Genomic DNA, 13,359 nt, shown 5'->3' with positions numbered 1-13,359 from the left:
GCCACTGAGTTTTTGCTAAAAAGCATTGGGATCTCTGTCTCCCTTTTCATCTCTCTCTTCCCTCACCCTGGGCTCTTTGCTTCTAACTTTGCTTTTTTAATCGCTTCTTTCTCTGTATGCATCATTTTTGGACTTCTCTCCTCTTCTTTTCCCCTTTTCCCCACTTTCCTTAACTGTTTTCCTATCCATTACCTCTTCCAGGCTTCATAAGAAAGAGCTGACATGTATTTTTCATGATTTCTTGTATTTATCATGCAGATCTTGGTTTATTTTTCTTAATTTAAAAAAAAGGCATATGTAACAAATTTGATTTCTATTTCTGTTGCTTAAGTAATTCTAGAGTAAATTTTTACTTAATTTGTCTAAGTTTCATTTTCTTTTCTCTTATGCTTCTGAAGCCCTCAACTGGTAGGAAAGAGAAGAAAAATGGTTTCTCTACCTGATATAAAGATTTCTTTGTAATGAAATTAGTTCGAATAGTTGTCTTACCAGTCATTCAATCAAACATTTACTGTTACATATAGCCTACCATATGCCGCCAACTCTGGTTATTTTCTACTAAAGAATTTCTTCACCATTAAAAAACAATCAGAAATCAGACCCCCTAGGCAGATTAGTCTGTTATATGGACTCCTAAATAATGCTTTAAATTCATAATTGAAAGAAATATCAGATTATTCAAGTCCATGGGTCTCTTTTTATCTGTCTATAGACCTCAGGTTCAGGGTCCCTGTTCTAGTCAAACAACAGAGATCATAAAGGATTACTAAATGGCAAGATTCAAGCTTAAATTTAGAACAGAAGAGATGGTGGAATTCTTTTCTCAAAGTTCTTTACTTTTTATTTTTAAATAAAGAAAAACTGATAGTTTTTCAAAGCTCCCTCTGGCTAGTCACCATTGGGCAGAAAGAAGACTGCTGTGGTTTAGAATAAATGTCTGCAGCTGACCTGAACTTGGCATGGAAAATAGGGTAGGAACTTCATCTTACATGTTCTAATTAAGGGGAATAAAGGCAGAAATCTGGGTCTCATTTCTTATTTCCCACTGCTGCTGTCACTCAGCAGTCTCTTTGAAGTTTGAAGTTCATGCCATTTAATTATTTTTATTTATTCAATTAAATATTTGTCAATTAATGTAAAAAAAATTTTAATGGCCAATTTTTAAAAATTTGAGTTTTAAATTTTCTCCTTCCTTCCTGATCTTTTCCCCTGCCTTAGAAAAGCAACTTGATCTTCATTTTGAGGTCATGCAAAACATTTCCATATTAGCCATGTTCATGCCATTCAATTAAATAATTTCCCCCCACTTTTCATCACCTTCAGGAAACTCTCCCCTTCTTCAATGATTTTTGCACCATGGTTATAAATTTCCTCTCTACCCTCATGTCGATTGGTATTTTCAACAATGTTGAAGATCCTTTCCCTCAATTAATTCTCATACTTCCTTAATCCCCATGACCTTCATTTTTCAGTTATTCACCAACATCATCATTCTTAACCTCATCACAGCAAACAGACTTCATTCAGTAGTTATGTCTAAGGTAGGCTTCAAACTCGGGTCTTCCTGATTTCGAGTCCAGCACTCTGTCCTCTATCTCTAAAGCATCAAACTTGATTTACTTGACTGTACTTAATTGATGGTTCTAGGAAGCATGAGGAAGGAGAGTCATTAGGAAGTGACAATGTTAAGAAAAGAACATCAATAAAATAGATCATAAAAAATAAATATCCAATGTGTACTTTCTGTCTTTGCCTGCAACATCATTGTCTTCATGTTCCTCCCATTTCTTTGGTGCAAAGAATCTACTTTTTGTCCCTCACTGTGACTTCTAGTACTTTGAAACTTTCCATTCTGATATTATTCCTTTCTGGCTTCATTTTACTTTTGCTTAGTTAATTTGTATAGTGATATTATTCTAACTGGTGTGCAGTGTGATCCCTGAAAACATGTACTGAACTAAAAGTCTTAAGATGTGAATTCAAATACTTGCTCAGTCATACTCCCTGTGTGACCTTAAGCAAAGGCATTCATCTTTCCTGGGTCCCAGTATCCTCATCTGTAAATGAGAGATCATCTGAGCTAGATGACCTCTGTGGGGAATTTCAGATTTAATTCTTTTTTTTTTTTATAGCTTTTTATTTACAAGCTATATGCATGGATAATTTTTCAGCATGGACTCTTGCTGTTCCAACTTTTCCCCTCCTTCCCCCCACTCCCTCCCCGAGATGGCAGGTAGACCAATACATGTTAAATATATTAAAGTATATGTTATCAGATTTAGTTCTTTGATCATGGCCAATCCTCAGTACTGGATAATTCTTACCAATGGCAATTTCTGCTTCTCATTAACAAATATTGTAGGAGAAAATTACAAGATGGTGTTAATGGAATGTACAACAAATTCACACTGCTCCTTCTCTATTAATTGAGAAGACTTTTACTAATTTCTTGTTGATTGTCTATTGAATTTTCCACAATAGCTATTTCAAACCTTTCTTTACTCTTTTTTGCCACCTCACTCTAACTCTATTTTCATAATGAATATTTTGGTGTTGTGGGAAGAGCCCTGGATTTTGACCCAGAGGACCTGGGTTCAGGTCCTAGATCTCAACTTGCTAGTTGAACTCACATAACTCCCTGATACTTAATTTCCTCTTCCGTAAAATAAGAATAAGAATGCTTGCAAGATAGACAAGTATCATAGAGGTTTATTATGAACAAAGTGACTTGCAAACTCTGAATTTCTCCTATGATCACAAGTATCTAAAATCAATTCTACCAAATTTCAGAATGCCTTTCTATTTTCTTTCTTTTCCTCTGATGTAAGGATCTTTCCATTCAAGGCTAACTTTTGATTTGTATATTTATTTTGAAACCATTTGAAAATTGTAATCAGCTATAAAACATTCATACTCATTAGACATTATAAAATATAATTAATCTTACACATTCTAAACTTTGGCAGATGATTTTACTCCAAAGAATCAGTTTTTATATAACCATGGGCTCATTAAGCTGGAGATTTTATTGTAAATTCATTCCTGCCTTTTGATGCATTCAACACATTGTTGTCTTTTTTAATATTTAATATGTGAAGGCAGTAAAAGAAAAATGGAGGGAAAAAAAGAAAGAATCTAACTGTACAATGAACCTATTCTAAAAGGGGTGATTTTATTTGTATACAGAAAGAAACAGTGAAATTGGTTTTTTTTTAATGTACTAAAAAAGATGAACAAATGTGCCTTTTCTTGTTCTTTCCTTGAATTCTTCATTTCCTTCCTTAAGCCAACTGTGTAGGATTTTAGAAATGGAAGGGCCTTAAAATAGTTATATTTTAGGACTTCTTAAGCTGGCATCTTTGAATTTGCTTTTTAAATGCAATCCTTGCTTTAAAAGGTCAGTTGTAAAGGACTTCTACCTCATTGGTGGAGATTGATTTCCCCCCTTCATTTGCATTAGGATTGAGCTAGAGCAGGGAAGGGGAGGATCTAAGTTTCTTTTAGCTTCCAGCTTCACGAGAGAAGATGTATGGTGTCAATCTCTCTTACATTTGATAAAGGGGAAAAGATGACATGAGCAAAGTTGGTAATATCTATCTTTACTAGAGATTTTCCCTGTGGGTGACATTTGAGACTCTTTCTGTCTTGATTAAGCTGAGATATCTCATTTCCAGTAGGAGACTTCCTTCAATCTGTGTTGTCTGCTATATATTCTCATAAAACTGTCATTTCCTTCCTGCATGTTTTCCCTCTATTATCTTTATTTGATTTTTAAAGTAATTCACTTGTTCTCTTTTAAAAATCTTTCTCTTTAACTCTTTTGGTGATTCTTGTTGGGGCTGAGTCTGAGCTGCATTTTTCTTTTAGATGTTACTTGAAGATGTTTTCAAGTCATCTTATGAATTTTGTGTCTTGGCTTCCCTCTCTCTATAGCATTTTTTGTGTGTACTCAGGTTATTTTGTTGTTGTTTACTCATTTTTCTAGCCTAATTTTTGATTTTGTACTTTTTGTTAGAATAGGCTCTGCTTACCTCTGGTGGCAGGGGCAGAGTGGGAGTGTAGATGACTGGTCTGAACTTCTTTCTGTCGCTTGAATCCTATAGGTTTTCTCTGCCTACAAGGTAGAGTGATCCAGGGAGAGGTCTGCTCACTGCAGCCCTGGTCTGTATATTGGTCCTTACACAGGTAGGGTCTCTGCTCCCTTCTTACCACAATCATTCTTTTTTACATTGGAATTATGATCCAGAACTGGGTAATAGACTATGGAGATGTCAGATGATACCTGATCCTGTGCCTAGTGCTAGCACAGGAGTCCCCTAGACTATTTCTGACCAGGTGTACAGTTCCCTTACCATCCTAGTGCATTGGACATAAGCTTAGCCAGTGCCTCTACACCCTCAACCAGGCCCATCCCAGTTTCTGCTTTGTCTTGTTAAGCTGATCTTGACTGGAAAAATGACTCACTGTGACTTGTTGTTAGCTTTTTTGTTCAGAATTTGATTTGGTACTTTGTGTGGGTTATTTTGTAGGAGAGTTTTGGAGGGAAATTTGGCATTTGCAACCATTCTCTCATCTTGACATCATCCTCTCTGGCATATATTCTCTTATATATACTTTATCTAATTTTTTTTTTCACCATGGATAAATGGATTTATTTACTATATACTATGTGTTAAATTATGAGACTGGTATTTGATGGGAAGGAAGCCATGCCTTGGATATAAAGCTTGGGACCCTCCTTTCCTCATTAATGAAGAGCAATCAGGAATCCAACTTGAACCTTAAAGTTACTTCCCCTTGACTAGCAACATTTGAAGGAAGACAGAATTCTATCCCCTTTCCCTGAGGAAAATAGAGTGGCCAACCTCTTGCCCCAACCTCTTCCTTCCCTTCCTGCCAAGAACTAAAGTCTTTGGTGGAGAAGAGTGGAGAGAGAAAACTCTAGAGACAACTATTTATGTCTCCCTGTCAAGACACACACATTATATAAGTATTTTATAACTATTTCAATAGATTTGACTTCCTTTGTAATCGCTATTTTTTTATTTCATGGATGTAAAAACAGGTTCCCTAAATTTTTAATTCTTTCAGTGATTTGCCCTCAAATGTGGTTTGCATCTCTATCACTGATGATGGCGCAGCATGTATAATAGAACTAGCCTAAAAACTCTTCTGCTAAACATGATTTGAGAACACTGCTGTATATCAAATCTCTGGAAGCTGCCCGCTCCTTTTCTGTTTCACTGGTGCCAAGTATTCCTCCAAATTAGCAATATGCAGTTAATGCTCAGAGAAACATTCTAATATACTTGTAAGAGATATAGGAAAATAAGCTGTTCTACCCCCCACTTTCTTCAATTCCTCCCTGATTCTCCCTCAAAAGACTTCCCGAGACTGTCAAAGAAGTCCATGACATAGAAAATGTAAAGAATCCTCAGACTGTAGGTGATGAAAGGAAGACCTAGAGATGGCAAAGTGACATATTAATGCTGTGTATCAGTCAGGAACTTTTTTTTCTAAGTCCAGTGTCCTCCATCCACAGTCCCATGCTGCCCCATCTCCCCAGGATAATCTCAGATTCCAACTTTCAGGAGATTTAAAGTTCCTTGAGAACAAAGACTTTTTCATTTTGTCTGTCCATACCTGCATTGTTACTTTGCATATAATGAATAATTAATAAATACATGCTGAATTGAGACAAATTCTTTCATGTAACTTTCGCTGACTCCTGAACTTTATATGTTCTTCTGTTCCCCTGACACTTTGTTAGTACTCTCTTAAAGTAGTTTTATTCTGCCTTCCTGCAGTTGTAGCAGAGGCAATATAGAATAGATGGATAAATAAATAAAGCATTTATTCAGCACTTCCTATGTGTTAGGTAAGTGTCAAAAGAAAGAACTTAGGCTTAAGTAGGTAATTATCCAAAGTACAAATCCCCAAGCTTCATTTATATGCCAATGTTTATTAAAAATATTTCCATATATTAATTTTTTTTCTTTTTTTATTAAAGCTTTTTATTTACAAGATATATGCACTGGTAATTTTTCAGCATAGACAATTACAAAACCTTTTGTTCCAATTTTCTCCCTTCTTCCTCCCACCTCCTCCCTAGATGGTAGGTAGTCCAATACATGTTAAAGTCATATATTAATTTTTTGAAGAGATAATGGGGCAGAGTGAATGGAGAACTGGCCTTGGGTCAGAAAGATCCAGGTTTTAAATCCTCCCTCCCACATATGCTGGCTTTGTGTCTGTAGACAGGTTACTCCCAGTATCCTGGGTGACTATAGAATATAAAGCATGTGCCAGTAATTTTTCAAGCTGCAGTTCCCTATACCAGTAAAATTACAGGATCATTTTGAACCCAATTTTATTTTTTAACATTTTTGATGACTTTTCTTTTTATGTCACCAAATTGACTTCCTCTTTCCTTCCCCTAGCCATAATCTTCTCTTGTAGCAGTCATATAAAAAAAACCAAAACCCCAAAAAATTCAATAAACCATATTCCAGACAGTCTGTGGCTAACAACATATGCAGTATTCTTTATCTGTAGTCCCCCCCCCCCCACCTCTTTAACAAAGGAGGGAAATGTTTTCTCCTCTCCTCCTCTGCCTCATTATAATTATTTGGCATTCACTTTTGTCTTATTATTCTTCCTGTTTATCTTGTTAGAGTAATTGTTTATTTTCTCTTTTCTTTTATCCAGGTATCATTTGAGGTGTCTGTAGAAGCCCGAAGTTGTCCTCCTAAAGACACTGTCCATACATTCACCCTGAGGCCTGTTGGATTCCGGGACACTCTGGAGCTCGTGGTAACCTATAACTGCTTATGCAGCTGCACCAATAGGACTGAGCAAGACAGCCTTCGGTGCAGTGGGAATGGGACCTATACCTGTGGCACCTGTGAGTGCTACCCTAGCTACCTGGGCTCCAAGTGTGAGTGTCAAGAAGGAGAGAACCGGGACCTCTACCAAAACTTGTGCCGGGAGACCGAGGGCAAGCCCCTGTGCAGTGGGCGGGGGGAATGCAGCTGCAACCAGTGTTCCTGCTATGAGAGTGAATTTGGGAAGATCTATGGCCCCTTCTGTGAATGTGACAACTTTTCCTGTGCCAGAAACAAAGGGGTCCTCTGTTCAGGTAGGTGTATGACAGGGAATAATCCCTGCTTTGCTTGAGCCCTCAATGTGTGAATGTGGTTGCCTAAATATATATCCTACCATCCTAAGTGCTATTGGATACTTTTGCAGAGATGGGTACTCCTCAAACTATCAAACCTATCTTCTTCCCTCCTGGAAAGGCAGCATGAGGTAGTGGAAAAATACTTAATATATAGTCACTGGACCTAGTCAAATCTTGACTTTGAACATCTATTACTTACTTGAACTTAGGGAAGACATTTAGCTCCTAGGGCCTCAGTTTCCTCATCTGTAAAATGGGAGAGTTAAACTAGATAGATTCTGAGATTCCTACCAGCTCCAAATATATAATAATGTGAGTTTCTTTATCTCAGAGATTCCAGTAGTGACAGAGCTGATGAGAATTTCTGCCACGACTGCTTTCCTTGGGGAAGACGGAATCAAATCGTGAACATTTAGTTAGTGCTTATTGTATATAGTTCTAATCATCCAAGAGAATAATTTAGAAAGGAAAAAAAAAAAACTGAATCTAGAAGTTAGGTTGGAAATTGTGTTGTTTAATTTCAACTACCACCTGAAATAAGAATCTCATTTATTGTATCCCTGAAAGAGGGTCTTTAAGCACCACTAGTGACAGGGAGATCATTATTATCATTCTGTTGCTGAATGACTCAGGTTGTTTGAACATTTTCTCTCTCTCTCTCTCTCTCTCTCTCTCTCTCTCTCTCTCTCTCTCTCTCTCTCTCTCTCTCTTTCACACACACGAAAGGAAGAGGGAAGGAAAAGGGAAGGGACTTTATTATGTCTCTATTCATTGTTGTTGTTCAATCATTTATTCAAACTCTTCAGGAGTTTGTAAAGACTTTTCTTGGCAAAGATACTGGAGGGGGTTGCCATTTCCTTTTTCATTGTATTAAGGCAAACAGGTTTAATGATTTGCCCAGATTTGCCCAGAATGGCACAGCTAGTGAATGTCTGAGGCTGCATTTGAACTCAGATTTTCTTGATTCCAGGCCTAATGCTCTATCTAGTAAGCTACTATTTGCTTCCTTTCAGCTTATGAGAACAACAAAGAACAACTTTTTTTTGTGTAAGACAGCTTTTCAAATATATATTTTTCTCTTTCCTTTCTCCCTTTCCCTCCTCATTAGTGTCTTGCTTCTGACCACCACCTTCCTCAATCTGCCCTCCTTTTTTTCAGCCCCTTCCCCTTTCTTATTTCTTTCCCCTTCACTTCTCCCCCACACTTCTATTAGCCTTCCCCTTTTCTTTCCCCTTTCTCCTTCAACTTCCCTATAGAATGAGAAAGGTTTCTATATCAAACTAAATATGTCTGGTATTCCCTCACTGAGCTAAATCTAATGAGATTAAAGTTCAAACAATGTTCACAGGCCATCCCCACCCCCCACCCTTCTTTCCCTCAACTCTAATAGGTCTTTTTGCCTCTTCATGTGATGTAATTTACCCCATTTTACCTCCCCTTTGCTCGTCTTCCTATACAATTCCCTTTCCACCCCTGATTTCTTTTTTATATCATCACAATAAAGTCAAATTATTCCTATACCCTATGAGTATATCCCTAACAAACAAAGATACAATTCACAAGAGTTACATGTATCATCTTTCTATGTAGGAATATAAACATTTTAACTTTTAAAAATCACAGATTTTTTTTCCCTTCTCTTTTTACCTTCTTATGCTTCTCTTGAGTTCTGTATTTGAAGATAAAATTTTCTGTTCAGCTCTGGTCTTTTCATCAAAAATAATTGAAAATCCCCTATTTCAATGAATATCCATCTTTCTCCCTGAAAGATAATGCTTAATTTTGCTGGATGATTGATTCTTGGCTGCAGTCCAAGCTTCTTTGCCCTCCAGAATATTATATTCCAGGTTCTTCAATCCTTTAAAGTGGAAACTGTTGGGTTCTAATTGTAGCTTCTTGGTATTTGAATTTTTTTCCTGACTGCTTGCAGTATTTTCTCCTTGATCTGATAATTCTGGATTTAGATAAAATATTCCTTGGAGTTTTCATTTTGGGGTCTTTTTCAGGAAGTGATCAGTGGATTCTTTTAATAGCCATTTTACCCTCTATTTCTAGGAAATTAGGGCAGTTTTCTTTGATGATTTCTTGAAAGATGTCTAGATTCTTTTTACATCTTTTTTTTTTTTCCATCATTGTTTTCAGGTAGTCCAATAATTCTTAGACTGTCTCTGCTGGATATATTTTCCAGATCAATTTTTTTCCAATGAGGTATTTTACATTTTCTTCTATTTTTTCACTATTTGGATTTTGTTTGACTGATTTCTTTATTTCTCATTGAATCATTCACTTCCATTTGTTCAACTCTAATTTTTGAAATTTATTTATTTTTAAATAGAAATGTCTATTCTCTATTGATTTGGTTTTCCAACTAATTTTTAGTGAATTATTTTCTTTTTAACCTTTTTAGCTTTTTAATCTTCTTTTGCATTTGGCCAGTTGAACTTTTAAATGAGTTGTTTTGTTCATTGAATTTTTTTTTTCCATTTCATCAATTCTGTTTTTTTAGAGAGTTGTTCTCTTTTTCTATTTCACCAATTCAATTTTTTAAGGAGTTGTTTTCTTCAGACAATTTCTGTGTCCTCCAGATTTTCCTGCTCAGCTCTCATTTCCTTTCTCCATTTTTCTTCTAATTCTCTTTTAAGATCTTTTTTGAATTCTTCTAAGAGAGCCTTTTCAGTGGGAGACCAACTCATATCACCCTTTGAGGCTTCATCTGGAGGTGTTTTTCTTTAGTGTCCTCAGGATTTAAAGTCAGTTCCTCCCTGTCTCCATAATAGGTACCTATGGTCAGAGCTCTTTTTGCTTTTTTGCTCAGTTTTAAAGGTTGCGGTCTGGTCCTAGGGCAAAGGGAAGATTGTCCAAGGCTTCCTCTACAGGGTGACCAGCATTTTACACTGCCCTGGGGCTGGTACTGCTAGCTTCCTTCCCACATTGAATGGGTGTGGCCAACTCCTGCTTGTTATGCTGCGGTTCAGGGGCTCACTATTTACCTTCTGTAGTTACACTGGAGGTCAGGCAGCTAATCTGCTGCTTCTCTGGTCTCTTAAGTAGGACAAAGTAGCCAACATTGCTGAATTTTGGGATATAGGTTCCCACTAGATTCTTTATGGAGAGCCTCTCTGCCCTGAGCTTCCCTGTCCTATGGCTGCACTGGATTGCAATTCCATTCCCCTCCTGCCCACCCTCCAACTCAATTGAGACAGACCTTTCCTGAAGTCCTTCCAAGGTATCTTCTCCTAGAAATTTGTTTCATTCCAAATATTTGTGGAGAGTTCTGTTACTCCAAAATCTATTCAGAGGCTTGATCTGGTATTGAGTCTGAGGGAAGCCAGGAAGAGTTCAAACAAAGTCCTATCTACTCTCCACCATCTTGGTTCTACTTTTGCTCCTCCCTTCAAATATATAAAGATAAGTACATTTCTAAGGAGAGAGAATACTTAGTTTTTTGAGGAAGAAGAGAAAAAAAAAGTGGTTTAGGCAAAGATTATGATAGGTGTGGAATAACTTCTTAAAAATTAAAGTTAAATTTTATTGCTATAGTCACCTATATTTCCCATTGTTACTTTTCTTTCTCTACCTCCCATAGAGATATCCCCTTAAATAAAAAAAAAAAAAAATTAAAAACAGGGGAGAAAACACAGGAACATACATTTGTAATTAGATGGAATTTGGAGACCACTAAGTTCAATCCCTTCATTTTACAAATGAGGACACTTTGGTACAGAGCTATAAAGTCTGATATAGGATTTGAACCCATCTTTCTCACTGCAAATACAGTGTCCCATTCACTGTTTCACACTGCCTGAAAAGAGTTCAGCAATATTAACCAACATTATCAAAAAAAAAAAAAAAAAGCCTTATGATATATGAATGTAGAAGAACTTTGTGTTTAGGACAGAAACTGAGAAATCCTAATCATTAAGGAAATAGAAGCTTATGTCATGTGTGTACTGTGGTTTGGGTGAAACAGTAAAGAAATACTTATTCCTGGGAAAAAAGAGAAACTTCTCAGTACCCAGAATGCCTAGTGCTCTACAATTTGGGATTTGTTTATGCAACTCCTGGCTCAGATTTGTTAGAGCCTTTCCAATTTATGACTTCTTCAGCAGATTGATGAGATAAATGGGGAAGGAGTCCAAAGTCAGAAAGAAGAGATTCTAGCTCATTGAAATTATTGGGTAAAGAGTTTCTAGAGCTTTGTGGGTTAGTCAAGGAACAATTTTGAAGGGCCTCCTATGTGCCAGGTGCTATGCTCATTTATGATGGTTTTCCTTCATGACCCCCTTAGGGTTTTCTTGTCAAAGATCTCAGAGTGTTTTGCTATTTCCTTCTCCAGTTCATTTTATAGATAAAGAAACTGAGGCAGGTGGCATGAAGTGAGTTGCCCAGAGTCACATGGCTAGGAAGTGTCTGAGGTTGGATTTGAACTCAGGAAGATGAGTTTTCTTGACTCCAGGTCTGGAACTCTATCCACTGCATTACCTAGCTGACCTGTTCTGGGGATACAATGAAAGATAAAAACTTTGTAAACTTTTAAAGAACTCTAATGAGGGAGACAACATGCCAATAACAATGTAGCTATAAGATGTATTCAGAGAGTAGTTGAAAGATAATCCCTTTGGGAAAAGCATGACAGGGACATTGAGTTTGGGTGTTGAAAGGAGAAGAAAGGGGGAGAAGAGTGATAAGCAAGAAAACAGTCTTTGCAGAAAGTGGTATTTGAGCTAAGTTTTGAAGAACACCAGGAAAGCAAGGAGGGGAGGAATAGAGATCTTTGTAGCCATGGAGGACAGCCAATGAAAAGATAATTAGGAGGTGGAGTGCCATGTGAGAAGAACAATAAATAGACCTGTGTAGCTAAATCTTTGGGTGTGTAAGAGGGGCATAAAGCTTCAGAAAGCTTAGAAAAATAAGGGTCAGATTGTGAGGACTTTAAATGTACAAATACCCCAAATCTAATAAATATTGAAAGGCTAATTTTTAATAGCCATTTAAGGTCAAGCAGTTCAAATACTTTTTCTTCACTGGAGAAAGGTGACAATTTTGCACATTGGATCATAGACTCAGTGTAGGAAGGAACTTCAGGGGTCAACTGTTCTCTGTTTTAATATTTATAATTATTGGGGAAGTCTCTTTTCTCCTGACCTATGATTTCATTGGTTTAGGACGGTGGTTCTCATACTTTTTGGTCTCAGAACCCTATTACATTCTTTAAAATTATTGCAAATACCCCAGAAAGAGATTTAGTTTATGTTGTAAATATCTTTTGATATTTACCACATTAGGAATCATATCTCAGATTTATTAGAAAAATAATTTTGACACATCTGCAGACCACACTTTAAAAATTTAGATTTAGAGAACTCCCAGGAGGAAACTACCAATATCAATTTTGTTATTGTTCAGTAGTGTCTGACTCTTTGTGAAATTTTTTTTTTTTTTGGGCAAAGTTACTGCAGTGATTTGCCATTTCCTTCTCTACTTCATTTTACAAATGAAGCAAATAGGGATAAATGACTTGTCTGAGGTCACACAGCTAGTAAGATCAGATTTGAATTCAGGTCCTCTTGATTCCACTCTGGGTTTTCTGTGTACTGAGCCACCTAGCTAACTATCAGTGCAGATTAGTAATCAGCATATGTCTTTTACTTGTCCTTTTGAAATTGGGACTGTATTGAGGGAAACCACTGTGTTTGTATCTGCTGCTTGCAAACTTCTCAAACACTTGATGCTTTTGAAGTTAGTGTTTTGTTTTACAGAATTTCACCAAAGTTGCTCATCCCCATCAAATACTAGGAGCTAATGGGAGTTTTTATCCAGCCCTTCCTTTCTATATATAGATAATCCTGTGGAATTGGGAAACCCATGTCTATCATATTGTAATAGAAGCCTTTGAAGTTGGCCAACACTCTAAGGTCCAGTGATAGATGATACTAAGTTTGCACTCTTGCTTTCTTATGTGCTGAGATGCATGGATTTCTAAAACAAAACACTTTGGTTCTCCTCTTTCTCTCCTTCTTTTCCCCATCATAAGATAAGAGTCAGAAAATATTAAAAGAGTTTAAAAGGGACAGCAGCTTTTTAGAACTCTCTGGGGAATTCTGAGATCACAGATCTAGGGCCTCATGGAACAATCAGTCCTCTTGTTTTAGAGAAGAGAAAACTGATGTCCAGGAACC

General features: G+C 36.8%; 1 protein-coding gene across 1 annotated transcript in view; it reads left to right on the top strand.

Moving 5' to 3' along the window:
* The window catches only part of ITGB5 (integrin subunit beta 5), a 192,069-nt gene that overhangs the window by 129,143 nt on the left and 49,567 nt on the right, over positions 1 to 13,359 (top strand). The window contains exon 10 of the mRNA XM_074301446.1: positions 6,709 to 7,138. Coding sequence (XP_074157547.1) covers positions 6,709 to 7,138 — 430 coding nt within the window. The remainder of the gene's footprint in view (positions 1 to 6,708; positions 7,139 to 13,359) is intronic.

This window comes from Sminthopsis crassicaudata, chromosome 3, assembly GCF_048593235.1.
Source record: "Sminthopsis crassicaudata isolate SCR6 chromosome 3, ASM4859323v1, whole genome shotgun sequence".
Taxonomy (NCBI): domain Eukaryota; kingdom Metazoa; phylum Chordata; class Mammalia; order Dasyuromorphia; family Dasyuridae; genus Sminthopsis; species Sminthopsis crassicaudata.
The sequence above is the reverse complement of the archived record's forward strand: the minus strand, read 5'-3'. Positions and strand labels throughout refer to the sequence as shown.